General features: G+C 38.7%; 1 protein-coding gene and 1 long non-coding RNA gene across 6 annotated transcripts; one reads left to right on the forward strand and one right to left on the reverse strand.

The window, feature by feature from the left end:
- Positions 1-152: 152 nt before the first annotated feature.
- On the forward strand, positions 153-22990 carry LOC107010323 (auxin transport protein BIG). Its single transcript, XM_015209600.2, has 14 exons — positions 153-649; positions 734-840; positions 945-1110; positions 1203-7291; positions 9891-10508; positions 10610-10790; positions 11091-11325; positions 11424-15974; positions 16056-16278; positions 16863-17267; positions 17978-18121; positions 18398-19423; positions 20140-20646; positions 21849-22990. The coding sequence occupies exons 1-14, from the start codon at positions 409-411 to the stop codon at positions 22668-22670; spliced, it is 15315 nt and encodes a 5104-aa protein (XP_015065086.1). The 5' UTR covers positions 153-408; the 3' UTR covers positions 22671-22990.
- A 244-nt stretch (positions 22991-23234) lies between these two features.
- Positions 23235-25943, reverse strand: LOC107011456. 5 transcript variants are annotated; one of them, XR_003576909.1, is made up of 3 exons: positions 25349-25942; positions 24074-25186; positions 23235-23463 (listed from the first exon to the last, which is right to left on the reverse strand). It is a non-coding gene; the product is annotated as an uncharacterized LOC107011456 (long non-coding RNA). The 5 variants fall into 5 exon arrangements; XR_001455896.2 differs by having other exon boundaries at positions 24074-25526; positions 25694-25941; XR_001455895.2 differs by having other exon boundaries at positions 24074-24848; positions 24940-25941.
- Positions 25944-26446: the final 503 nt, after the last annotated feature.

Genomic DNA, 26446 nt, shown 5'->3' on the forward strand with positions numbered 1-26446 from the left:
ATTTGACAATGCATCGCACTTGGCAGCACACTTTCCAAAAAATGACAAAAAATTTCCAAAGAATGACTTGGAGACTACTCTAGAGTCGCATTTTTCTAATATACTCATATCTTTTGATTTCTTGCTTTAAACCGACTTTACAAGTAATTTTTCCTTTTATGACTTCACCAGTACTAATTTTACACGTACAAGACTTTATTCATTTTACCCTCAAGAAATTGCCCAACAAGTTCTAAACCTTCAACACTTCAATCTTAAATCTTTCCCAGTAAGTTCACATTTCAATCTCAAACACATTCTTTGCATACTTCAAACCCTATCTATTGCTTCTGTAATCGCGAGAGCTCTCTGCTCTCTGATCGATCATACTGTAATGCACTGATAGATTTCTCTTAATAAAAAAGAGTTATGGCTGAGATCGCCAAGCTCGTCGATGTTCTTTCATCAGGCGATGATCTCTCTAGAAGACTTCGCGCTGATTCATCACTCAATCTAGGGTTCCAGAAACTATGTTTAATTCTCCGGCAATCAGTAGAACCCACAGCCGATGATGCCAACAAGTTAGGGCTTCAACTTTGGGATCAGTCACAGATTCAAGCACTAGCTTCCCTCGCACTTGCGCTTGTCAACTCCACTCGATCTTTATCAGGTACTGTTAACACTTTATCCCTTTATTAATTTGATATAATTAATAGAAGTTTTATTGCGTGCGGCTTATTTGATATTATCACAGTTGAGCGAGTTGAACCTGTAATTGTGGTGGCTATTCAGCTTTCTGTAGAGTTTGCCTTGTGTTGTCTGGAAAAATGGATTTGCAACGGCGATGATTCAATGTTTCAGGTATTGAATTAAGTACTCTGTCTTGTTCTCAAGTTCTGCTAGGCTGTTGTTTATGCACACCATATTTGTGCTATATTTAATTATTATGTTCTCTCTACTTTCAGAGTTATATCCTGCAGCTATTAGAAATAGCACTAGTTGATGAAACAGACAAAGAGCTTGATCTTTCACAGCCATGCTCCTCTAATGTTAGCATGGATATGTTGCCAATAGCTGTAACTGAAGATAGTGTTAGTAAATGGCAGGACGATACAAGATGCATGCTTCAAGGTACTCGTGACAATTTGTAATTGCGTCATATGTTGAAATCACCTGGTATATAATGTTCGTTTAACAGTTTCTTGTTTTGTTTCATTCTGTAGGGGGGAGATGTTCCAAGGAAGAAAAAACAGCTGATAGCCTTCTAATGACACTGGCTTCTGAATGGATGCACCCTGACAATGTGGATACAGCCACTATTGGGCAATCTGTTCCTTATGATCGTAATAAATTGATCGATTTGTCTCAGCATTGGGCACTTGTACATTTGGAATGTGTTCATCGTCTTGTTACTGTTTGCAAAAGCCTTTTAAAGCTTCCAGTTCCATTTGATGAGAAGTTCCCCTTTCCTAATTTGAGGAAGAGATTTTCATTTTGTGTGAGAGTATTCAAGTTACTGGGTAGACTTACTAAAAATAGCTCATATGCTCACTTTGATCCTAAGTTATTCCAATCTGTTGCTTCATTCACTGAGGTAGTGCCCACCCTGTTCAGGCTGGGTTTTGATTTTGTAAGTGGAAATCCTGCAGTTGAGAGTGGCTTTGAAAGTCAAGTAATGCTGTTGCTTGATGAGTTTATTCAGCTTGTACAGGCAATTTTCTGCAATACATATGTGTTTCAAAACATTCAAGCATGCATTGCAGCTGCAATTTTTGATCATTTGGATCCTAATCTGTGGAAGTACAGCAAGAGTGCTGCTGCTAACCTGAAGCCTCCTTTGGCCTACTGCCCCCGTGTGGTTTCTTATGTTCTCAATCTAATTTTAGATGTGAGGAATAGAACATATCAGCTATTTGAGTACAAGGGCCTTGATGGTGAAGGTGCAAGTGCCAATCAACTTGTGGAGCCTCCTTCATGTCAGGTTCACTCAGCCAAGGTCAACCTGCTGAAGAAGCACTCTGCGGAGGAACTCTTGAGAATAATATTTCCACCATCAGTTCAATGGGTGGACAATCTAATGCATCTGCTATTGCTACTTCACTCTGAGGGTGTCAAATTGAAGCCTAAATTGGAGAGGTCATGTTCCAGTGTTACCAAAACATCTGTTATGTCCGAGTCCGAAAGCACCATTTGTCATGAAGATGAAGCCCTCTTTGGCGACCTTTTTTCTGAGGGTGGTCGTTCAGCAGGTTCTGTGGATGGATATGATCAACCTGCTGTTGCACCTAGTTCTAATATAAGCAATATGCCCATTCAGGCTGCAACTGAATTGCTCAGCTTTTTGAATGATAGCATTTTTTCACATGAGTGGTGTGGTCCTGTATACGAAGATGGGTGCAGGAAATTTACAAGCCACCACATTGACATTTTGCTTTCTATACTCAATTCCGAATGGTGTGATGCTGAAGAAAGAGGTCAGGATGATGGAATAGCTCTAAATGAACAAATAAAAGTTAGTCATAGGCATCTCGGTGACATTTGCCTTGATCTGTTCCATAACCTCCTGTCGCGTCATGTTGTGTCTGATTTAGTTGGAGAATCACTTGTTGAGAAAATCCTGGTTATTGAAAATGGTGCTTTTGCTTACAATGATCTAACTCTTGGTTTACTTGCGCATGCTGTTGTGTGTCTGGTAGATTCTGCTGGCAGCAACTTGAGGACCAAAATTTACAATATATTTGCTGATTTTGTGCTTGAAAAGGCAAAAACTATATGTTCGAAGTGTCCTAACCTGAAGGAGTTTCTGGAGATACTTCCCTCGTTGTTCCATATTGAGATACTGCTAATGGCTTTTCACCTATCTTCAGAAGATGAGAAGGCTGTTCAGGTTAATGTGGTGTCCTCTACTCTTAAAGCCGTTGCTGTTCCCTCCAATGGTTTTGATAGTACGCAGTTGTCATGTTGGGCGCTATTAATTTCACGGTTGATAGTAATGCTTCGTCATATGGCATTTTATCCCCATGTTTGTCCGTCATCCCTTCTTTTGGAGTTCAGGACCAAGCTGAGGGAAGCTGCTTCTTCAAGATTGAGGCCTCGTGTCAGAGGCAGCCATGCTTCATCTTGGGTCTCAATTTTGTTTGAAGGTGTAGTAGGTGGTTTTATCAAAGAAACACCTTTTTACAGTGCTTTGCTAAGTCATCTGATTGATATCGCACCTCTTCCACCATCTGCATGTAGAGATGATCCCACAATAGCAAGCCTAGGCTTGTCCTGGGATGAGATGTGTGCCTCCTTTTCCAGGATACTGAGGTTCTGGGAAGGTAAAAAACCTGAAAAAGTGGAGGACCTGATAATTGAGAGATATATTTTTGTGCTTTGTTGGGATCTACCCATCTTGAAATCCACATCGGAACATCTGCATCTTTGGCTAACTAGTGCTGAAGTTCCTGAACTCTCAAATGCTGAGCATTTTGTTTACTTTAGCCAGTCACTTGTGGGTGAAATGAGGAAAATAAACTACAAACCTTTTTCTGCTATGTTGCTGGAGTTGATTCATCGCTTACATGATTTATACGTATCAGAAAATGTGAGAGAACTTGGATGGGATTTTTTAAGGGCTGGATCTTGGTTATCTATGTCACTGTCATTGCTTACTGCTGGTACCACTGGACACTGCTTGAATAAGTCACTAGCTTCTGCTGTTTCTATTTCACCAGTGCAGACATCAAGAGATGGTAGATTTTGTGCCTTCACTGAAGGTGTTATTTCTACTTTAGTTGATGCCAATCAAGTTGAACAGCTGATTAAAGTATTGTCATCTTTGCTGAAGAGATACCTAGAAGTTTACCAGAGAGCTTTAATTGTGACGATCGACAGTGATCAGCTTTTGGCCAACCGATTTTCTCCTGCAATGTTATTTGTGCACACTGGTTTTGATAAATGCAAACAGGATGAACTGCTTGAGAAGATGGGTTCTGATCCGTGCCATTATAAGCTCCTCTATGGAACTTTGTCAAAGCTGGACACAACTCTTGAGAAGTTATCTTTAGGAGGTCACTCTAAAGTTTTGTGGGAATCTTTGTTGCATGGATTCCCCTGTCTTCTTCAACCTCCAAGTGGGGTTCTCCTTTCATCTATTCTTAATGTTGCAGGAGTTGTGAATTGTATAGATGGGCTAATAAAGGTCATTGATGCTGGAGGAATAGCTTGCTTGGAGTCACAGGTCATCTCACAGATTCTTGAATTGGTCTGTAGGATCAAGTGTGACAGGATATTTGAAGACCTTCATGGAAAATGTAATGCTCTTTATCAAAGGTTGACTGAAGGTTCTGGTGGTGTTGACTATAGTAGCTTATTCATATTAAAACACATGGAGGAGTTTTTAAGGTGTGTTAATGAGAGAGATGGTGCTGATACTAGCGACATTTATGATGTTCTTGTTGTCAAGGTAATTGATATTGTTGATAGCTTAAAGAGAGAGCCTTCCAGAACTGGGGTTTTGAGTTATTTCCTCTCTCTCGAGGACGTCTCCAAACAAATTAAAGATCTTTATGGTTCACAACGTGGTGATTTGTTGGTTCTGGTTGATGCTCTAGACAGATGCAACTCTGAGCTTGTCAATACCAGGGTTCTCAACTTTTTTGTTGATCTTTTATCTGGAGATTTATATGCTCATGTCAAAGAGAAGTTGCAGAAGAAGTTTCTTCATATGGACATGGTCTACCTGTCAAAGTGGCTTGAAACCAGGCTTTTAGGAGCTGAATCTAGTGGAGTTGCATGTGCAAAAGGAGCTTCAGTTTCTCTAAGAGAATCAACAATGAACTTCATCACATGCCTGCTGTCTCCTCCTTCTGAAATCCTGTCCCAGGAACTGCATAAGCATTTGGTGAAATCTATGCTGATTTCACTTGATAAGGCTTTTCTGCTATTTGAATTCACAGTAGCCAAATGTTATTTTAATTTTCTCGTTCAGCTTTCCGGAGGTGAAAATTTAATCAAGCAACTTATGCGGCAGACAATGTTGCTGACTGAGAAGCTGGCTGGTGATGAGAATATGCTTCAAGGGCTGAAATATCTCTTTGGTTTCCTGGCAAGTGTCTTGAGCGATTGCTGTTCTGCTAAGAGTGCCACAGAACGATCGTTTGTGAAGTCTATCTCTAACAGTAGTTCTGTGGTGGGGTCTGAATCTACTAGATCTGTTGGCTCCAGGAAGAATGCAGATGCTTTAGTCCTTTCTGCCAGTCAAGGTGGGTCCGCATCAATTGAATGTGATGCAACTTCTGTTGATGAAGATGAGGATGATGGAACATCTGATGGTGAGAATGGTAGCCTGGACAAGGATGACGAGGAAGATAATAACAGTGAAAGGGCCCTCGCTTCTAAAGTCTGTACATTTACGTCTAGCGGTAGCAATTTTATGGAACAACATTGGTACTTCTGCTACACATGTGATCTGACTGTGTCTAAAGGCTGTTGCTCTGTTTGTGCAAAAGTTTGTCATCGGGGTCATCGTGTGGTCTATTCTAGGTCCAGTCGCTTCTTCTGTGACTGTGGTGCAGGAGGTGTTCGTGGTAACAGTTGTCAATGTCTGAAACCTCGAAAATTTGCTGGAAGCAACACTACAGCCAGTCGTGGTGCTAGTAACTTCCAGTCTTTTCTGCCTTTCACAGAAAATGGAGATCAACTTCCTGACAGTGATTCTGATATCGATGAGGATGTTTTGGTGGAAGCAGAAAACTCTATCAAGATTTCTATTCCAAAGGATCTTCAAGATGGGATGCCAATCTTATTAAATGAGCTTGATCTTGAAAGTTGTGTGGTGGGACTTTGCTCTTCATTTTTGCCTTCTATTACAAGCCGGAGAGACTCTAGCCTTTCTAGGGAGAGGAAAATTTTCCTGGGTGATGAGAAAGTACTGTGTAACAGTGTTGACCTTTTGCAATTGAAGAAGGCATATAAAAGTGGATCGTTAGATTTGAAGATAAAGGCCGATTATTCAAATGCCAAAGAACTTAAATCTCACTTGGCTAGCGGTTCTCTTGTTAAATCTTTACTCAGTGTTAGCACACGAGGTCGGCTTGCTGTTGGAGAAGGTGACAAGGTAGCTATATTTGATGTTGGACAGCTTATTGGACAAGCGACTGTTGCTCCCGTGACTGCAGACAAGACCAATGTGAAGCCTCTTTCTAGGAATGTTGTCCGTTTTGAGATTGTAAATCTCATTTTCAATCCTCTTGTAGAAAATTACCTTGCAGTGGCTGGCTATGAAGATTGCCAGGTTCTCACGGTAAATCATCGAGGTGAAGTGAGTGATCGTTTAGCCATTGAACTCGCTCTACCTCTACAAGGTGCTTATATTAAACATGTAGACTGGGTCCCTGGATCTCAAGTTCAACTAATGGTGGTCACCAACAAATTTGTTAAGATATATGATTTATCCCTTGATAATATTAGTCCTGTGCACTATTTCACTTTGCCTGATGACATGATTATGGATGCTGCACTTATTATGGCTTCACAGGGTAGGGTGTTTCTGATTGTCCTTTCAGAACATGGTAGCTTGTACAGGTTGGAGTTGTCGTCATCAAAAGGGAATGTCGGGGCCAAGCCATTGAAGGAAATTCTGCAAATTGAGGGTAAAGAAAGACATGCAAAAGGTTCTTCCTTATATTTTTCGCTAATGCATCGGTTGCTCTTTTTGTCCTTTCAAGATGGGACCAGCTTGGTTGGCCGAGTAAATCCAGATGTAACTTCCCTAATAGAGGCCTCTGCCATATTGGAGAATGAAACAGATGATAAACTTCGGCCAGCAGGATTGCACCGGTGGAGAGATTTATTTGGTGGCAGTGCCTTGCTTGGTTGCTTCTCAAGTTTGAACTCAAATGCTGCATGTGCTGTCTCATTTGGTGAACATGAAGTACTCGTACAGAACTTGCGACATTCAGTGGGTTCAGCATCTCCTGTTGTAGGGGTTGCTGCTCATAAGCCTTTGTCAAAAGACAAAATCCACTGTCTTGTGTTACATGAAGATGGAAGCCTACAGATATACTCACATGTTCCAGCTGGTGTCGACTCTGGTGTCAGTGCTATCAGTGATAAGGTTAAGAAGCTTGGCCCTGGGATCCTCAACAATAAGGCTTATGGAGGTGCAAAACCAGAATTTCCACTGGATTTTTTTGAGAGAGCTACATGTATAACGCAAGATGTGAAGCTGAGTAGCGATGCTGTAAGGAATGGTGATTCTGAAGTAGCTAAACAAACCCTGGCTTCTGATGAAGGGTTCTTAGAGAGTCCCAACCCTGGAGGATTCAAGGTAATTTTATATTTGTCTCCTAATTCATTGAATTTGCCTCTGTCTAGACATGGTTGTTCAAGATTCACCCTCTGAAGTGGAGAATGTTTCACATTTAAAAAGGTTAAAAATCGGATTTAAGTTATGATTTGACAGTTTCAATCTTTATTTTTGTGTTTGGTGGTCTTGACTACACAATTTAGGTGTTTTGAGTAGAGATGAGAGCACGATCATATGAGGTTGTCATCCTTGCTTTTGCCTGTTGAATCTTAAATGAGCTAAGGGCTCTTTTGGTTAGGAACAAGTTATCCTGAGATTTGTTATCCCATTCTCTATGTGGGATAAAAATAACAGTACAATCCCGGGATAAGTTATCCCACAATTTTATCCCAACCAAACATTGGATAAACTCATCCTAAACTTTATTCTAGTATTAGTTATCCCTTTATCTTCCTACTAGACAAGGAAGTTATTCCTAACAGTGCATTGTTTTGATGGGAAATTGGCTGAATTTGTTATTTACTGGTAAGAGAGTGCAATGTTGAGTTTGGACAAAACAAAGGAGTAGGTCTTAAAACATTGGATAAACTCATCCTAAACTTTATTCTAGTATTAGTTATCCCTTTATCTTCCTACTAGACAAGGAAGTTATTCCTAACAGTGCATTGTTTTGATGGGAAATTGGCTGAATTTGTTATTTACTGGTAAGAGAGTGCAATGTTGAGTTTGGACAAAACAAAGGAGTAGGTCTTATGCACGAAATTATATAAGATCCCCTTTTAAGATCAGCCATATCTTTTGAACTAGATATGATTGAATGTTGGATTGCATTGGCCTTTTTTCAAGATAAGGCTTCTAACTATAATTACCACTATACACATAGGCATATTTCTATATGAGTGCAATCGATATTCTTTATAGTCCTCGAAAGTACGGTAAGTCAGTAAACATAGTTTTCGACCTCGACTTACCTATAGTTTCTTTTGAAGTTGGTAATGTTGTATTCTCCAACATTGTGTTCTCCACACCATGTAAAGAGAAGCCTGATATTTAAGTGGAGAAGGGTGAAAGGACGGGCTCATTATCCAGCGAGTTTAGAAGGCTGTATATTGGTCCAAAGGGCGGGTCACAAATGGATTTCTCGGTTATAAAAAAAGTGCTAAAAAGAGCCTAGATTATTGACAAAAAGCCTAAAAGATCAACTATTTGTTCAACATCTTCTACATAATGTTCTTTACATATAGTAGAGAATTGTGACTTCAAACTTTCAAGAAACGTCTCAATTACACCATATTAACACATCACACACACAAAAAATATTCAAGAAAAGCAAAAGCAATAGTTAATAATCACCATAGAAATGACAGCACACCCTAGGATAGAAGTAGCAGAACAGTTGGTTGGTAGATTTCCTAGGATCTATGTAATTATGGTTTAGCTTGTAAGGTTTTGGAGGTAGCCAGCATACCCTTAATGCTGAAGAATACAACTTTAACTTTATCAAAAAAAAATAAAATCAATAGAAATGAGATTTCAATCAAGACGAGCAATTACTATAAAATTTACATAGCCTAATACGAAAGAATCAAAATGTTCACAACTCTAGCACCCGAGGTGTGGTCTAGTGATCAATGAAGTGGTCAAGTGCAATGAGGTCTCAGGTTCAAACCCTAGCAAAGACAAAAACATAAGGTGATCCTTTTCATCTGTCCTATCCTTGGTGGCCAGTTATTGACTGGAGTAGTATCTTTATTAGTCGGAAGGAATTAGTCTCCACTAGCGTCATTCGAAGAACGAACATGAAAAGGGTTACTATTTAGGATAGATGGATGCGGCCCAATAACTAAAGCTCTTTCAACTTCTTGTAGAATTCTCTTCTCTTTAGGGTCCAATTTTTTTTGGGGTATGGTTGAATTTACTAGTTGCAACGAAGTTCATAAATGACTAGCTTCTCCCGGAACGCCAGCTAAGCTAATCTATCCAGTGGAATTATTCATGGTGCGTGAAAGTTGGCCTAGACATAAAAAGAATTAGTGTATACGGCTCTTAACGAAAAAATTAAATAAAATAGAAGATAGTTAAAAGAAATACTATTTGTTTCAACTTAAGTACTTTAACTTTATCCCAAAAAAATAAATAAATACTTAAGTTGAAACAAATACCACGACACTTTTGAAGATGACATTAAATGAGGTTTAAGTTGTACTAGTACTATTTGATTATTTTGACTTGTAAATATTTGTTAGTTCTAATCAAACATATGATTATTTTGTAAGTCCTTAATATTCCCTAACGAATTAAATTTAAGATTTTTGACCTTTTATTAGATTGTATTTTGATTAAAAAGTTATTATTATCTATAGAATAATATAATATATATTGATTGTATCATTAATTTAGAATTTCGGTACAACATTTATTATTACAATACTTATTTTAATGAATACTGTACATCATGAATTAGTAACTACCTCCAATAAAATTTTTTTCCAATTATGTTGATTTTTTCTTGAACATGCACACCAAATACATTAAATTAGCATGCTAACTTTTGATGCACTCTGTTTTGGAATCTAGATCATAGCCTTCTATAGCTTTCTAATGTGTGCCGTTATTCCAGGTAACTGTTTCCAACTCAAATCCTGACCTTGTCATGGTTGGTCTGCGATTGCATGTGGGTAACACGTCAGTGAATCACATACCTTCTGAGATAACTGTATTTCAGAGAGGGATAAAATTAGATGAGGGAATGCGTTCTTGGTATGATATTCCGTTTACAGTTGCCGAGTCACTCCTTGCTGATGAAGAATTTATAATATCTGTTGGGCCTACATTTAGTGGATCTGCTTTACCCCGCATAGATTCCTTGGAAATTTATGGCCGAGCTAAGGATGAATTTGGGTGGAAAGAGAAGATGGATGCTGTTCTTGACATGGAGGCTCGTGTACTTGGTTGTAATTCATGGCCTGCTGGATCTAGGAGGAAGTGTCGTGCAACACAGTCTGCATCACTGGAGGAACAGGTTGTGGCTGCTGGACTGAAGCTTTTATCAAGAATCTACACGTTGTGCAAACCACAAGGTTGCTCAAAAGTTGAGGAGGCTAAAGGAGAGCTGAGCAAGTTGAAGTGTAAGCCATTGTTAGAAACAGTATTTGAAAGTGACAGAGAGCCTCTGTTGCAGGCAGCTGCCAATCGTGTTCTGCAAGCTGTCTTCCCAAAGAGGGAGATATATTACCAAGTAACTGCCTGGACTATCTGTCTGAAATGAGTGAATTAATGTTCCTCTTTCTCTGTTTTTGTCAAATATTTTAACATGATTGGAGATTTCTGTCTGAATAGGTTAAGGATGCCATCCGACTTGCTGGAGTTGTGAAATCCACCGCCGTGCTCTCATTAAAACTTGGCATGGATGGGACCACTTCTGGGTGGATTGTGGAGGAATTTACTGCACAGATGCGTGTGGTTTCCAAGATTGCACTGCATCGTCGCTCAAACCTTGCGTCTTTTCTTGAGATGAATGGTAAATTTTTTTTTGGTTTACTAATAACCCTTTGTATTAGTATCCAATGCCGCACACCCTTAGATATGGTGTGATTTGATAGGGTCAAAATAATGAAGGGCATTGTTTCCTTCAGTATTTTGATCAACCCCTTCTCCCCCAATTCTCTCTCTCTTCCCTTATCTGTTTGTTTACATGTCTCTTGTCACTCTTGACAACTTTATGAAGCAATCCATTATAGCATATCAATCTTTGCCTTAAGAAATCAATTTTTGGGCTTCCTTCCATGAGCAATTCCTTAATTTTTCTTTTTGAATGTAGGTTCTGAAGTTGTTGATGGACTCATGCAAGTCCTTTGGGGAATTTTAGACATAGAGCAACCAGACACACAGACCATGAACAATATTGTTGTGTCGTCTGTCGAACTTATCTACTGTTATGCTGAGTGTTTAGCATTGCATGGAAAAGATGGTGGCAGGGCTTCTGTTGCCCCTGCTGTTTCATTGTTTAAAAAACTGCTTTTCTCTGCCAATGAGGCTGTTCAAACATCCAGCAGGTTGTTATAGCTTTTGAATCTATTTCTCTGAAAGCATTTCTGTGATTTTTTCATTTTTCATTTGCTTATGTCTCCAAATTTCATTTCTTTGGTTCCAGCTTGGCTATATCATCAAGATTCCTTCAAGTTCCATTCCCCAAGCAAACAATGATAGGTACTGATGACGCAGAAAACTCATCATCTGTTCCTTCGCGAGTTGATGCTTCCGCTGGAGCTAGTGGAAGTACTCAGGTCATGGTTGAAGAAGACTCCATTACATCATCTGTTCAATATTGTTGTGATGGTTGCTCTACTGTCCCTATCCTAAGGCGAAGATGGCACTGCACTGTGTGCCCAGATTTCGATTTGTGTGAGGCATGTTATGAAGTGCTAGATGCAGACCGTCTCCCACCACCACATTCTAGAGATCACTCTATGACAGCTATTCCAATTGAAGTGGAAACATTTGGTGGGGAAGGAAGTGAAATTCATTTCACTACTGATGATTTAAGTGATTCAGGTTTGGTGACAGTTGCATCTGATGTTGGCATGCAGAGTTCTGCTCCATCAATCCACGAGTTGGAACCAACTGAATCGGAAGAGTTTTCAGCTTCAATAGTTGATCCTGTTACTATTTCTGCTTCCAAAAGAGCTGTCAACTCTCTCCTTCTTTCTGAACTACTTGAGCAACTGAAAGGATGGATGGAAACTATTTCAGGAACTGGGGCTATTCCAGTTATGCAGCTCTTCTACAGATTGTCTTCAGCTGTTGGTGGACCCTTTGCTGACAGTTCAGAACCTGAAAGCATAGGATTGGAGAATTTGATAAAATGGTTTTTGGATGAGATAAATCTGAATAAACCTTTCACATCCAGAAGCCGCACCCCTTTTGGGGAAGTCACAATCCTGGTATATATGTTCTTTACTTTAATGCTGAGAAACTGGCACCAACCGGGAACCGATGGCTCTGCAACTAAATCTGGTGGTGCGGTGACTGAAGCGCATGACAAAACTGCTTTACATATCTCAACTCCTACTTGTGTTACTGCTTCATCTACCTTAGATGGTCAAGAGAAAATAGACTTCATCTCTCATTTACTCCGTGCTTGTGGCAATCTTAGGCAGCAAGCATTTGTCAATTATCTGATGAACATTCTGCAGGAGCTAACTCAAGTTTTTAAATCTCCATCTGTTAGCACAGATTCATCTTCTGGATTGAACTCCGCTTCTGGTTGTGGTGCTTTGTTGACAATCCGCAGGGAAGTGCCTGCAGGTAACTTCTCTCCATTCTTTTCGGACTCGTATGCAAAATCACACCGAGCAGATATATTTGTGGACTATCATCGGCTGTTGTTGGAAAACACTTTCCGTCTGCTCTACAGCTTGATACGACCAGAGAAACACGACAAGGCTGGAGAGAAAGAGAAGCTCTACAAGATGCCTTCTGGTAAAGATTTGAAGCTAGATGGATATCAGGATGTTCTTTGCAGCTATATCAACAATCCTAACACCAGTTATGTTAGAAGGTATGCTAGGAGGCTTTTTCTGCATCTCTGTGGTAGTAAGACACACTACTACAGTGTTCGAGACTCTTGGCAGTTCTCAACTGAAGTTAAAAAGCTCTATAAACACATAAATAAATCTGGTGGATTTCAAAGTTCAATCTCGTACGAGAGAAGTGTGAAGATAGTAAGGTGCCTAACAACCATGGCTGAAGTCGCTGCAGCTCGTCCTCGAAATTGGCAAAAGTATTGTTTAAGGCATGGTGATGTTCTTCCTTTCCTTTTGAATGGAATATTTTATTTTGGGGAGGAGTGTGTAATTCAGACGTTGAAGCTTCTGAATCTGGCCTTCTACACTGGGAAGGATAGCAGTCACTCATCACAGAAGGCTGAGGTTGTGGAAGCTGGAACAGCTGCAATTAAATTAGGGTCACAGGCCCCTGAAACTAAAAAGAAGAAGAAGGGAGAAGAAAGTGATTCTGGTGTTGAAAAAACTCAGTTGGATATGGAAGCAGCAGTTGATGTTTTCAGTGGAAAAGGTGATGTGTTGAGGCAATTTGTTGACTGCTTTCTATTGGAATGGAATTCAAGCTCCGTGCGCTCAGAATCCAAATCAGTTCTCCTCGGCGTCTGGTACCATGGGAATCTGGCATTCAAGGAAACATTGTTAACTGCTCTTTTGCAGAAGGTAAATTTTTTGCCAATGTATGGGCAGAACATCATTGAATTCACAGAACTTGTTACATTATTGTTAGGGAAGGTTCCCGATCATGGTGCGAAGCAACAGAGTGCTGAAGTTGTTGACAAATGCTTGACCACTGATGTGATTAGTTGCATATTTGACACACTCCATTCACAAAATGAGCTTTTGGCTAATCATCCTAACTCTCGAATATACAACACTTTGAGTGGTTTGGTGGAATTTGATGGTTACTACCTTGAGAGTGAGCCTTGTGTAGCCTGCAGCTCCCCTGAGGTTCCCTCTAGTAGGATGAAGCTTGAAAGTTTGAAGTCAGAAACAAAGTTTACAGACAACCGCATCATTGTGAAATGTACTGGTAGCTACACCATTCAGAGTGTGGCCATGAATGTTCATGATGCCCGGAAATCCAAGTCAGTGAAAGTTCTGAACCTTTATTACAATAACAGGCCCGTGGCTGACTTGTCAGAGTTGAAAAACAATTGGTCCCTTTGGAAGCGTGCAAAAAGCTGCCATCTTGCTTTTAATCAGACCGAGCTGAAAGTTGATTTTGCCATCCCAATTACAGCATGTAATTTCATGATTGAATTGGATTCTTTTTATGAAAATCTTCAAGCTTTGTCTCTCGAGCCATTGCAATGTCCCCGTTGCAGTCGGGCTGTGACTGATAGGCACGGTATTTGCAATAATTGTCATGAGAATGCCTATCAATGTAGGCAGTGCAGGAACATCAATTATGAAAATCTTGATTCCTTCTTATGCAATGAATGTGGATACAGCAAATATGGTCGGTTTGAATTTAATTTTATGGCAAAGCCAAGTTTCACTTTTGATAGCATGGAAAATGATGAAGACATGAAAAGGGGGTTGGCTGCAATAGAGGCAGAGTCGGAAAATGCTCATCGTAGATATCAGCAGCTTTTAGGATTCAAAAAACCTTTGCTGAAGATTGTGTCTAGTGTTGGTGAAAATGAGATGGACTCTCAGCAGAAAGATTCAGTTCAGCAAATGATGGTCTCTTTGCCTGGACCTTCATGCAAGATAAACCGTAAAATTGCTCTTCTGGGCGTCCTTTATGGTGAGAAATGCAAAGCAGCATTTGATTCTGTCAGTAAGAGTGTTCAAACCCTCCAAGGTTTGAGGCGGGTTTTGATGAATTACCTGCATCATAAACAATCAGATAATGCTAGTCCAGCCTCTAGATTTGTTGTTTCAAGGGTACCGAATAGTTGCTATGGTTGTGCTTCAACTTTTGTCACCCAGTGTTTGGAGATATTACAGGTGCTATCAAAACATCCGACATCTAAGAAGCAACTTGTTGCTGCTGGTGTTCTGTCTGAGCTGTTCGAAAATAACATCCATCAGGGCCCTAAAACAGCTCGTGTCCAAGCTAGAGGAGCTCTTTGTGCCTTCTCTGAGGGTGACACTAATGCAGTAGCTGAGTTGAACAGTCTAATACAGAAGAAGGTAATGTATTGCCTTGAACATCATCGCTCCATGGACATTGCGTTGGCTACCCGTGAGGAGTTGTCGCTGCTTTCTGATGTGTGTTCATTGTCGGATGAATTCTGGGAATCAAGATTAAGAGTCGTTTTCCAGTTGTTATTTGCATCTATCAAGGTGGGAGCTAAACATCCTGCAATATCTGAGCATGTTATTCTTCCTTGCCTGAGAATCATATCTCAGGCTTGTACTCCTCCAAAGCCTAACGTTGTTGACAAAGAACAAGGAGCAGGAAAATCTTCTCATGTCACACAAGTGAAAGATGACAGTTCAAATGTTTCTGGATCTAATAGCCTTGTTACTGGGAGCAAGTCAATGTCAGGATCGTCAGAGAAAAGTTGGAATGGCTCTCAGAAGGCTCAAGATATACAGCTGTTGAGCTATTCTGAGTGGGAAAAAGGAGCCTCCTATCTAGATTTTGTGAGACGACAGTATAAGGTTTCTCCGGCTGGAAAAAGTGGTCAAAGATCTCGTCTTCAGAGGCATGACTATCTTGCGCTGAAATATCTTCTCAGGTGGAAGCGACATGCTTTAAAAACAGCTAGAAATGAGATATCATCATTTGAGCTGGGATCATGGGTTACAGAACTCATACTGAGTGCTTGTTCACAGTCTATTAGGTCAGAGATGTGTATGTTGATTAGCTTACTCTGTGGCCAGAGTTCATCACGACGGTTTCGCTTGCTGAACTTGCTCATGTCTTTGTTATCGGCAACTCTTTCTGCCGGAGAAAATGCTGCTGAGTACTTCGAACTGCTGTTTAAAATGATAGACTCGGAGGATGCTCGTCTTTTCTTGACTGTATGTGGTTGCTTAACAACGATATGTAAGTTGATCACTCAGGAACTGGTCAATGTTGAAAAATTGGAGAGGAGCCTGCATGTTGATATATCTCAGGGCTTTATTCTTCATAAACTTATTGAGCTCCTTGGCAAGTTTTTGGAGGTTCCAAACATCAGATCCAGGTAGGTACTCTTCACATTCTTAATATATTGAATTATTCACTGACATTTGCTGATCAATATTCCTCGACTGTTCTCATGTAGATTCATGAGAGAGCATTTGCTTTCAGAGGTTCTTGAGGCTTTAATTGTGATTAGGGGCTTGGTTGTGCAGAAGACAAAACTTATAAATGACTGTAATAGACTTCTCAAAGATCTTCTTGACAGTCTTCTGCTAGAGAGCAATGAAAATAAACGTCAGTTCATCCAAGCATGCATTTCTGGTCTACAAATTCATGGAGATGAGAACAGAGGCCGAACTTCTTTGGTGCGTAATGAATTTCTTGATTTTCCCCCAAAGAAAAAAGCTGCCATATTAGTGAAGTGTAAATTATTTTTTTTTTAAAAATTCTTTTTGTGGAGAAAATATTCTGTTTTGTGAATTGATTTCCTACACTTGCTTTCTGTTTCTTCTTTAAAAATTGAAAATGTGTGCAGCAGATCTGATTTCCTTTTTAGCTGTGCGGTTGACAAACTACTTATTTGGGATAGTAATTTCAATACCAATAGAACAATTTTTACATGATTTCTTGAATTTCTTTCTCCACAAGTTTCTTCATCAGATATTCCCAGGTTCAAATTAGAACAGTTAACATGCTTTCTTAGTTTAAATTATATTGCCGGAAAGTTTGTTCTTTAGTTGGTTATTGGGGAAGACCATTTTATCAAATAGATTGAAGCCTTACTTTTCCTTTTGCTGATACTTGATCATTGCCTGGATTCCTGTTTATTTTGGTTTAAGGAGTTCGTTCAATTTCTTCCTCCACTAAAAAAAAAAATTCTTCCTCCACTATCTGCTCGGTGCATAGTATTTTAGTTGGTGATTTTACATTCTTCTATTTTATCATGTAGTTCATCTTGGAGCAACTCTGCAATCTGATTAGCCCATCAAAACCAGAGCCGGTGTATCTTCTGATCTTGAACAAGGCTCATACACAAGAAGAATTTATCAGGGGATCAATGACGAAGAATCCATATTCAAGTGCTGAAATTGGTCCCTTGATGCGTGATGTCAAAAATAAAATCTGCCAGCAACTTGATCTCTTGGGTCTGCTTGAAGATGATTATGGCATGGAATTGTTGGTTGCTGGGAATATTATCTCTCTAGATTTGAGTATTGCTCAAGTCTTTGAGCTAGTATGGAAGAAATCCAATAGTCAGTCTGCAAGTGTAGTTGCCTCGACAACTTCTCTTTCTTCCAGTGCTGCTGTATCAGTTCGAGATTGTCCTCCAATGACAGTGACCTACCGACTGCAGGTTTTCTTATTTCTTTTTGCTTCCATTGTATTGTAGAATGTAGTTGATGCAAACCTTACAACATACCCAGTGTAATCCTGGGGTTGGGGGAGGTTAGAGTGCACGCAGACCTTACTACCTCTTAGAGATAGAGAGGTTGTTTCCTGTAGACCCTCAACTTAAATAAAGTCTATCAAACAGTTTGGAAAGTGGATACAGATATTGGAACAACAACAACAACAAAATAGCGTGAAATGGACAGTAATACAAAACAAACAGGAGAGCTAGTAACAACAATAAAATAATGCAATAATTGGCACACCAAAAAAACACCAATGATAGCCGAAATTGAAGATCAAGTAACTAGGGGAACTGTGCTAATACTATTGCTAAGAGGGAGGGTCCAAGTATAACCACCAAGCCTATCCGCAGGGAGGCAAGAGAAATTCTCAATCACCAACTAATTCTACCCTAATACACGACCTCCGAACGTCCTAGGATAGATCAAGATGTGCCATGTCCTGTCTAATCCCTTCCCCCGCCTTTCCCCCAATACTTGGGGGACTTCTTCGGCCTGCCTCTACCTCTCCTGATGCAAACCTAAAGTTCTTTTCATGGATCTATTATGTTGGTTGTCTTTTTGTCCTTAAAAAACCTGATTTACATCTATGCTTGATTGGCATTTCTGTAGCTTCTTTCGTAAGCTAACATTTCCTCGATCTTTTATTCAGGGCTTAGATGGTGAAGCTACTGAGCCCATGATTAAAGAAATTGACGAGGATAGAGAGGAGACCCAAGATCCAGAAGTGGAGTTTGCAATAGCTGGTGCAGTGAGGGATTGTGGTGGACTGGAAATTCTCTTAGGCATGGTTCAGGTATATAAGTATTTATTCAAACTTTAGCAGGTTATTCATTTTATACATGTAACTCATTTCCCTTCTAGTATTGCTTGGTATTCCTGCTTTGCTTTGGTTTTTATTTCCTGTTGTTAGAACTGGGGTATATTTGGATGTTGGGTTGAAGAGACTGCGTAAGAAAGGTTATACATTTCTGTAGGTTAAACAAATGACATACTGGTGATAAATAGATCATGACAAATTCTGCTTGTGACCTTGTGCATGTCTTGATACTGGTTGATTTTGATTTTGCAGCGTTTGCAAGATGATTTCAAGTCCAATCGAGAGCAGTTAGTTGCAGTGCTTAATTTGCTCATGCTTTGTTGCAAGATAAGAGAAAACAGGAAAGCATTGCTAAAGCTGGGAGCTTTAGGCTTACTTCTTGAGACTGCTAGGCGTGCTTTCTTTGTAGATGCCATGGAACCAGCTGAGGGTATTCTTTTGATTGTGGAGAGCTTAACACTAGAAGCAAATGAGAGTGATAACATCAGCATTACTTCTGATGTAGATGTAGTCTCCAGTGATGAAGCAGGTGCTGGTGAACAGGCAAAGAAAATTGTACTACTTTTCCTTGAAAGATTGTCCCATCCATCTGGACTTAGAAAGTCAAATAAGCAGCAGAGGAACACTGAGATGGTCGCTAGAATATTGCCTTACTTGACGTACGGGGAACCTGCAGCAATGGAAGCTCTTGTACAGCATTTTGAACCTTGTTTACAGAATTGGCGCGAATTTGATAGGCTGCAAAAACATTACGAAGAAAATATGAAAGATGAAACAATTGCGCAGCAAGCTTCAAAGCAAAAATACACCCTAGAGAATTTTGTTAGGGTTTCAGAATCCCTCAAGACAAGTTCTTGTGGAGAGAGGTTGAAAGATATTATACTGGAAAAAGGGATTACTGGGGCTGCAATCAGCCATCTAAAAGAAAGCTTTGCTTTCACTGGACAGGTTGGTTTCAAATCAACTGTGGAGTGGACCTCGGGTTTAAAGCTTCCATCTATTCCTCTTATTTTATCCATGCTGAGGGGTTTGTCGATGGGACATTTAGCAACTCAAAAGTGCATAGATGAAGGAGGAATCTTGCCATTGCTTCATGCTTTAGAGGGTGTCGCTGGTGAGAATGAGATTGGAGCCAGGGCTGAAAACTTGTTGGACACACTGTCTGACAAAGAGGGAAAAGGTGATGGGTTCTTAGCTCAGAAAGTTCACCAACTACGTCATGCGACAAAGGATGAGATGAGGCGACGAGCATTGAGAAAGAGAGCAGAATTACTGCAGGTTCCTCGCCATCCCACTTTACTCTTAACTCCTACTTTACTATTCTTGATGTCCTTTGCGTCTTTATTTTTGTGTTGGCTTGACTTAACACAACTGATGTGTTGCGTAGTAATGAATGATTAAATACCACTTGTCCTCATCTGAAGCATATTTTATGGTCAAATCTTCCCAGCAAAATTGCACATCATAGCCTCCTGTTTGGTAACAAAGCATTTCCAGAACTAGAGATCCTTAGGTGACGAGTAGACATAACAGGAGCATTACTTTAAGAATATTTCTTAAGTAATTGAAACATTTTGCTAAATATAATTTAAAATTGGAAGTTAGAAGTGTCTGTCTTGAATGTAAGAACTGATATTGAGACGCTGTGGAATTGTACAGAAGCTTATCAACAGTATCTATCTCTTAGGAAGATGATTGATACTGAAGCTAGAATTTCTTCAACGTAGGTCGGTGGTTACTTCATATTGTTATATGTAGATGCTAAAGTAGAATAGTTTTCTGTCAAGCATCTAATCATTCTCTGGCAAGAATATCTTTTAATCTAGTGACACAATATGTTTCTTCCCTTCCAATTTCCTTGTGATTTATTTAATGAAGCTTCTTAGATGTCTTTTAGATGCAACATTTAATATCTAACAACTGAGGTTATAAATGTTGTTTCGGTTGGGCCAATATCGTAACTAAGGAGATTCATCTCATTTTTATGGTACCAGGGACTTGGTATGCACCAAGAACTGTCCTCAGATGGTGGTGAACGTATTGTTGTTGCTCGACCTATCTTGGAAGGTTTGGAAGATGTTGAGGATGAGGAAGAGGAAGGCTTGGCTTGCATGGTTTGTCGTGAAGGCTACCGCTTGCGCCCTACAGACTTGCTTGGTGTTTACACTTATAGTAAACGGGTTAATCTTGGTGTTGGAAGCCCTGGAAATGCTCGTGGGGACTGTGTTTACACAACGGTCAGCCATTTCAACGTCATACATTTTCAGTGCCATCAGGAGGCTAAACGAGCAGATGCGGCCTTAAGTAAACCTAAAAAAGAATGGGATGGAGCAGCCCTTAGAAATAACGAGACACTATGCAATAATCTTTTCCCTCTGAGAGGTCCATCAGTACCAATAGGGCAATATATACGCTACGTTGACCAATACTGGGATTACCTGAATGCTCTTGGGCGTGCTGATGGAAGTCGGCTCCGGTTGTTAACTTACGACATTGTTTTGGTGAGTTTCTATCTTTGTTATTCCTTTCTATCATGTTTTCATCTCTCCACTCCTGATCTTCTCTTTTTATCTCTATCCCTCTTTTTTCTTTATCTTTTTCTTTTTTAAGAAGGTAACATATTTGTGTATTCCTTTACACCAAAAATCAAACAGCACTAAGCACATCTTCTGGAATAGTTGGCTTTATCTTGAAAACATCTTTGGTTTCTCTCTTCCCGAACTGTCCCCAAATGCAAACTGGAATATTCTTTCATCTCATTTTGTGAATTGCATTACTGCCTTCTCTGTTCCAGCCTCTTTTATTTTAATCCCTCCCTTTCCGTGTGGTTGGGATCGAGGAGGTAGGAATGGTTTTGTTGGACGATGAGGTAGGTTAGGGGTGTTAAATGGGAGGGTTGGGTTAATTTGATTCCGAAGGTCTGCATACACTCTACCCTCCCCAAACCCCACTTTATGGGATTTCACTGGGTATGTTGTTATTGTTGATTTTGTGTGATTCCTATTTTGTTGATTTCAGAAGGTTAAATTGGTTCAATAAAGTACGAAAAAGTTCTTGCACTTTTTGAGACTATAATTTTGTTCATATCATTCTTGAAAGTTGAGTATGGAGTAGAAGATCTGAAAACTTGGTCAAAAATGTGTTTCATTTTCTCTAATGGCAAATGGACTTCCCTCTGGATGGAAAAATCAGACCTCTGTTTTGCTTTTCTAAATCCTTTTCCAATTTATTCAACTTTAATTATAATCAATTTATTCTACTTTTTCCCATCGTAATTTGATAGAGTAGAATGTTCACAGAAAAGGTAAGAATATGTGTTGAACATATTCCAAATCAGACCATCTGATGTTTAAAATTTGACAGCATTAAGGTCAGAAACATAACTAAGTCAACATTACCTCTGTTAGAACTTGGAAGTACAAAAAGTCGAGAACCCACAAGCTGCTTAGAAATTTATCATTCCTGCTGGAGTTCAGAAGCTAATGGTCACCAACTTGGATAATTAATTATGACCTGTTAGGTAACACTTGTGTCAACCCAATCTGACCCAATATTTTGATGGGTCAACCCATCTTGACCCAATCAGTTCAAGCTTTGGCGGGTTACATATTCTTGGGCTGATTTTTCCACTTCTGAAGTAGGTGAAGCTTCATACAACAGAGACTGTTGATTTTAATGCAAATCTTTTTTGGGTGACATGCAGATGCTTGCTCGATTTGCCACTGGTGCTTCATTTAGTGCAGATTGCAGGGGTGGTGGAAAAGACAGTAATGCTCGATTTTTGCCTTTCATGATGCAAATGGCGCGTCACCTTCTTGATCATGATTCTTCTCAGCAGCATATCATGATTAAGTCTATCTCAACCTATTTAAGTTCTCCTGCATCAGAATCCAGAGCCTCCACTACCTCTGGAACTCAGACTTCCGCTGGTACAGAGGAGACTGTCCAATTCATGATGGTTACCTCACTTCTTTCAGAATCCTATGAGTCGTGGCTGCAGAATCGCGCTTCCTTTTTACAACGAGGTATATACCATGCGTATATCCAGCGGACTCATGGTAGGCCTGTGCCTCGCTCGTCCCCCAATATGTCTGGGGCTTTGAAAACAGAGTCGGGAAGTACAAGTACATCTGCTTCTGAGGCTGGGGGATCAATTGAGTTATTCTCAACTATTCAACCAATGCTTGTCTACACTGGTTTGATAGAACAACTGCAGCGCTTCTTCAAGGTAAAAAAACCATCTAGTGCGACCACCTTGCGAACCCAAGGGACTTCCAAGAATGTGGAAGATGATGACGAGGGCAGAAAGCTAGAAGGCTGGGAGTTAGTCATGAAAGAGAGACTATTAAATGTTAAGGAAATGGCAGATTTTTCGTCTGAACTGTTATCGTGGCTTGATGACATGACTTCAGCAACGGATTTCCAGGAGGCATTTGATGTTCTTGGTGTTTTGGGTGATGTGCTTTCTGGGTTCAGTCGATGTGAAGATTATGTACATGCTGCAATCAGTGGTGGGAAAAACTGATCCATCAAAGGTGTTTCTGTGACATGCTTTCTGGGTTCAGTCAATGTGAGGATTATGTACATGGTGGCGGGCCAAACATAGAATTCGTCGAAGGCTCACTTCGGTTAAGTATTGTATTCCCTAGTCTTCTTACTTCGGTGTATGTGGAATATTCTTTTGTAGGTGCGTCTTTTTTTCCCTTGTACACGAATTGCGAGTGAGCCTTCTGAGTTTTGTTTCTCAATGTAGTCGAAGTGTACATCTTTCTGTATCGACCATAACTTAAAACCAGTAAAATAGCCTCCCCTTTGGGCAGCAAAAAAATTAAATACTTTTGTCTACTTGAGTATCACAAACATTTTAAATTCAAGTTGATATATTTTAATCATTCCAAATACACCACAAAATAAATATAGATACAAGCAGATCAAACAATTATTGAATAAGTATATTACGGACATCGATTATGAAATGGTGCAAAGAGATATGTCTTAATACATAGAATAAACAAAAATTATTCTCATGTTAAGTTTGGAGTCGTTATGGATTTTGCATAGTGCTGTTGAAAGAAGATGAGACAAAGCATAAGAATGAAAAAATTATCCTTCAAAAAAATGAGTCTGAAACTTCCACAATTTTGATTGCTTTATACAATTTCTGATCTTAAATTAAGAACTCAATTGATATTCATTGAGATTGGATACTGTAAAAGGAAAAGAAAATGACCAGTCTCAGGAATTAACCCATGTGTAGAGTTTATATGTAACTCAACTTAATTGCCTGACCACCTAAGAATATCCCTACATAAAAGATCCTGCAATCAAATCGAATTAACACCAAACTTTATACCATCCATAAGCATTAGGAAGTAAAAAATAAATAATAGAAATTCTGAGGTTTACAACTCGAATTCAAGCAGCAAAAAAATCTGCAAATTCTTTTTAAAAATATTTGAAGTTATAATTCTCAAGATTCAAGAGGAATTTCAAATGCATCGAACTTAACAAGTGTTCAACAGAATTACTCTAAAGCCATATATGTGAGTTTAGGCAAGATGTTGTCCTACTAAATAACAGGAAACTTCAATTGTGATAAAAACCAGCAAGGAAACAATCTTTTTTCACCAACTTATTGTCAAATCCAAAAAGCCTCTACGAAATATTAAGAACGGGCTTCTGAAGGCAATCAAGAAAATCAAACCCCATGACTTGAAGTAATTTTATTTGGATTTTCAAGCAACTATTTCCAAATAGAAACTAATCCAAATGATTTGTTCACAAAATACCAACCAACAGTTGCATCTATAAAGAGATAATCCAATGTGAGTAATATAATTGATACATGTACAGATCTTTATTCAGGATTAAGTGAGTGTATATCTTTTTGAGATTATCAGTAATACATTTATCAGAAGAAAAGTTCACCTGGTCCAGTGTGGTTTTCGCTCCTTCCATTCAATGTTGGAGAATGCTGAGGATTTCTCCATAGATGTACAAATCATCCATATTATATTCAACCCGGAGAGAACATGCTGTGTCGACCAACTTAAACAATAGGATGATAAATAAATTCAATGAGGAAAGGTATATTCATTTCAACAAAGAAGAACATAATGATCTTGAATGAAATAGTGATTCAAATACAGGATAAACAGAGAAGGAATAACATTATTTTTTGAACCTCAACATTCATCACTACGAAACAGTAATACTTATCAATAAAACTAAGAAAGGTAAGACCATCAATGTTTCTTTTTCTAGAATGAAACTAAATCCTTTTAAGCTCCTAATGCAAAGCACAGTAACTGCTAACTTTTTAATATACTCTAGCAAATAGCATCTAATCTTTGCAAACTTCCAAAAACTTTTGAATCGAAGCCAAACAGACACATATATATCAACTTTCAACATCATCAAAAATCACCTTGTTTGTCCATTTTATCTTTATACATACAATTTTGTGATTACTTCAACTTGACAGAATGAAGTTTATCTTTTTAGTCTGATCAATTGTAGGAACTTCCAATTACGTTAATCAGAACGTTTTGTTGACTCCCCATCGTGTGTACTTGTGTGCTCCCCTTGAGCCTAGTATTTCCTATTTCAGATGTCAACAAGTTTCATTTTCACACTTGGCCTGAAGAGAGAAACATAACTAATATATTTGATTTAGCAATTTCAAGGTACAAAACATGTCATCCTGTAAACAATGTCAAAAACAACGACCAGGTTAGTAGTGTTATACCTATCCTAATGGATACTACCCAAGCTAAATCTCAAAAGAACTTTACCTTCAAAACCTTTCGATAACCTAATGGATACTACCCAAACTAACTCCCATGAGTTGTATTACTAACAATTTCCAACAAAAGAAAGGTCCGAATTAGAACTAGCTCACGGACTCTCCTTTAAAGACAAAGCTTGCTGGGAAAGCACACATAACATCTGAATGGCAGTATTTTGTTGTTGCTAGCGTAAAGGAAGGAATAGTTGATTAACACCACATCCTTCAAAAGTAAAGTACAACTTCCGACAATCCTTCAAAAGAAAGTATAACTTGAGATAATGAAGTAATATAATAAATTGAGCAACATTAAATGCATTAGATCAATGTCAAAAATCATTCATCTTTTCAGAATTCCCCATTATCTTACTTGACACAATTTTCAACTTTTAAGAATCAAGTTCAAAAATCTCAACTATGTAAAAGAACTGAAGGGGCTGTATACAAAAGTCTGTCCAATCGAATGTCTTCATTCAACTTTCCATTCAATTCCTAGGTGGTAACCCACCCTTGTGAAAATCATACGCTGACCGAATTGAACTCCAAATAGCCTTAGGCATTTGCTAATGTAACAAATTCTTCAATATCCATACACTGTGAGAATAACAACATAATTTGTTGGAAAAAGAAAGATTTCTTGAAATTTTGATATTCGTAATGCCAATATATTCTTGAAAACTACGGTTTCTTTTGATTTTCTTTAAATATAATACGAATGTAGCTTTAAAAAGACAACAAGTTGTTGATTTTCTTCACTTAACTGCGAATGCATGCAAGAAATTCAAGAAAAACTGACAATATCAAGTAGATAGGTCGGCTGCAGCAAAATTGATTTGGGGTTCTGATCGGACATCGCCCTGCAAAAAAAAAAAAAACCCAAAATCCAAATTCAGTAACGAAAGCATACCGAAGATGCACAAAAAAAGGAAATAAATTCGAGTGAGATGAAACGAAGAACCAAAAGCACAGCGCAGACAAAAGATGAAGGTACATAAACAGTGAGAAAGAATCTGTATTTATAGTGATGAGAAGCACCGTAATAAGCACGCTAAGTACTAAAATGTATTAATGACTTATTAAGTACGCTAAAGGTAAAATCGTGTATTTAAACGCTCGGAGGAAACAAAATAACCTAAGAATATATAAAAATTATACATTTATGGTAACTTCGTAAGTTAAAATTTTTTATTTCCGTAATTATTTTTATATACGTGATCGTTTTAAATTTCATATTTATCAAGAAAACTAGATAAGTTTATCGTTATATATTTATTTAGTGTTCTTTTAAAGTTAAATTTTTTAATTGCTGAAAATAAATTAATTTACATTGATTAATTTAATTGACCAATGAACCAGAATTAATTATCTAGTTTCCTACATTATACGCTTATAACTCTTAAGGATAAAATAGAAAGCGTAATATTATTTACTTATTAGGAAACATATATTTTTAGTAAAGGTCACGTATAAATATCAATGTAGAGACTAGAGAGTATGCGCATCTTTGAAATTTT

Source organism: Solanum pennellii, chromosome 2 (assembly GCF_001406875.1).
Source record: "Solanum pennellii chromosome 2, SPENNV200".
NCBI lineage: Eukaryota > Viridiplantae > Streptophyta > Magnoliopsida > Solanales > Solanaceae > Solanum > Solanum pennellii.

Excerpts from the sequence above, each read along its gene's own strand:
- LOC107010323 (XM_015209600.2), top strand. The coding sequence starts at position 409 with ATGGCTGAGATCGCCAAGCTCGTCGATGTTCTTTCATCAGGCGATGAT. Across the intron at positions 15,975-16,055 it reads GTTCCAAACATCAGATCCAG|ATTCATGAGAGAGCATTTGC; the intron begins GTAGGTACTCTT and ends GTTCTCATGTAG. Across the intron at positions 17,268-17,977 it reads CAGTGACCTACCGACTGCAG|GGCTTAGATGGTGAAGCTAC; the intron begins GTTTTCTTATTT and ends TCTTTTATTCAG.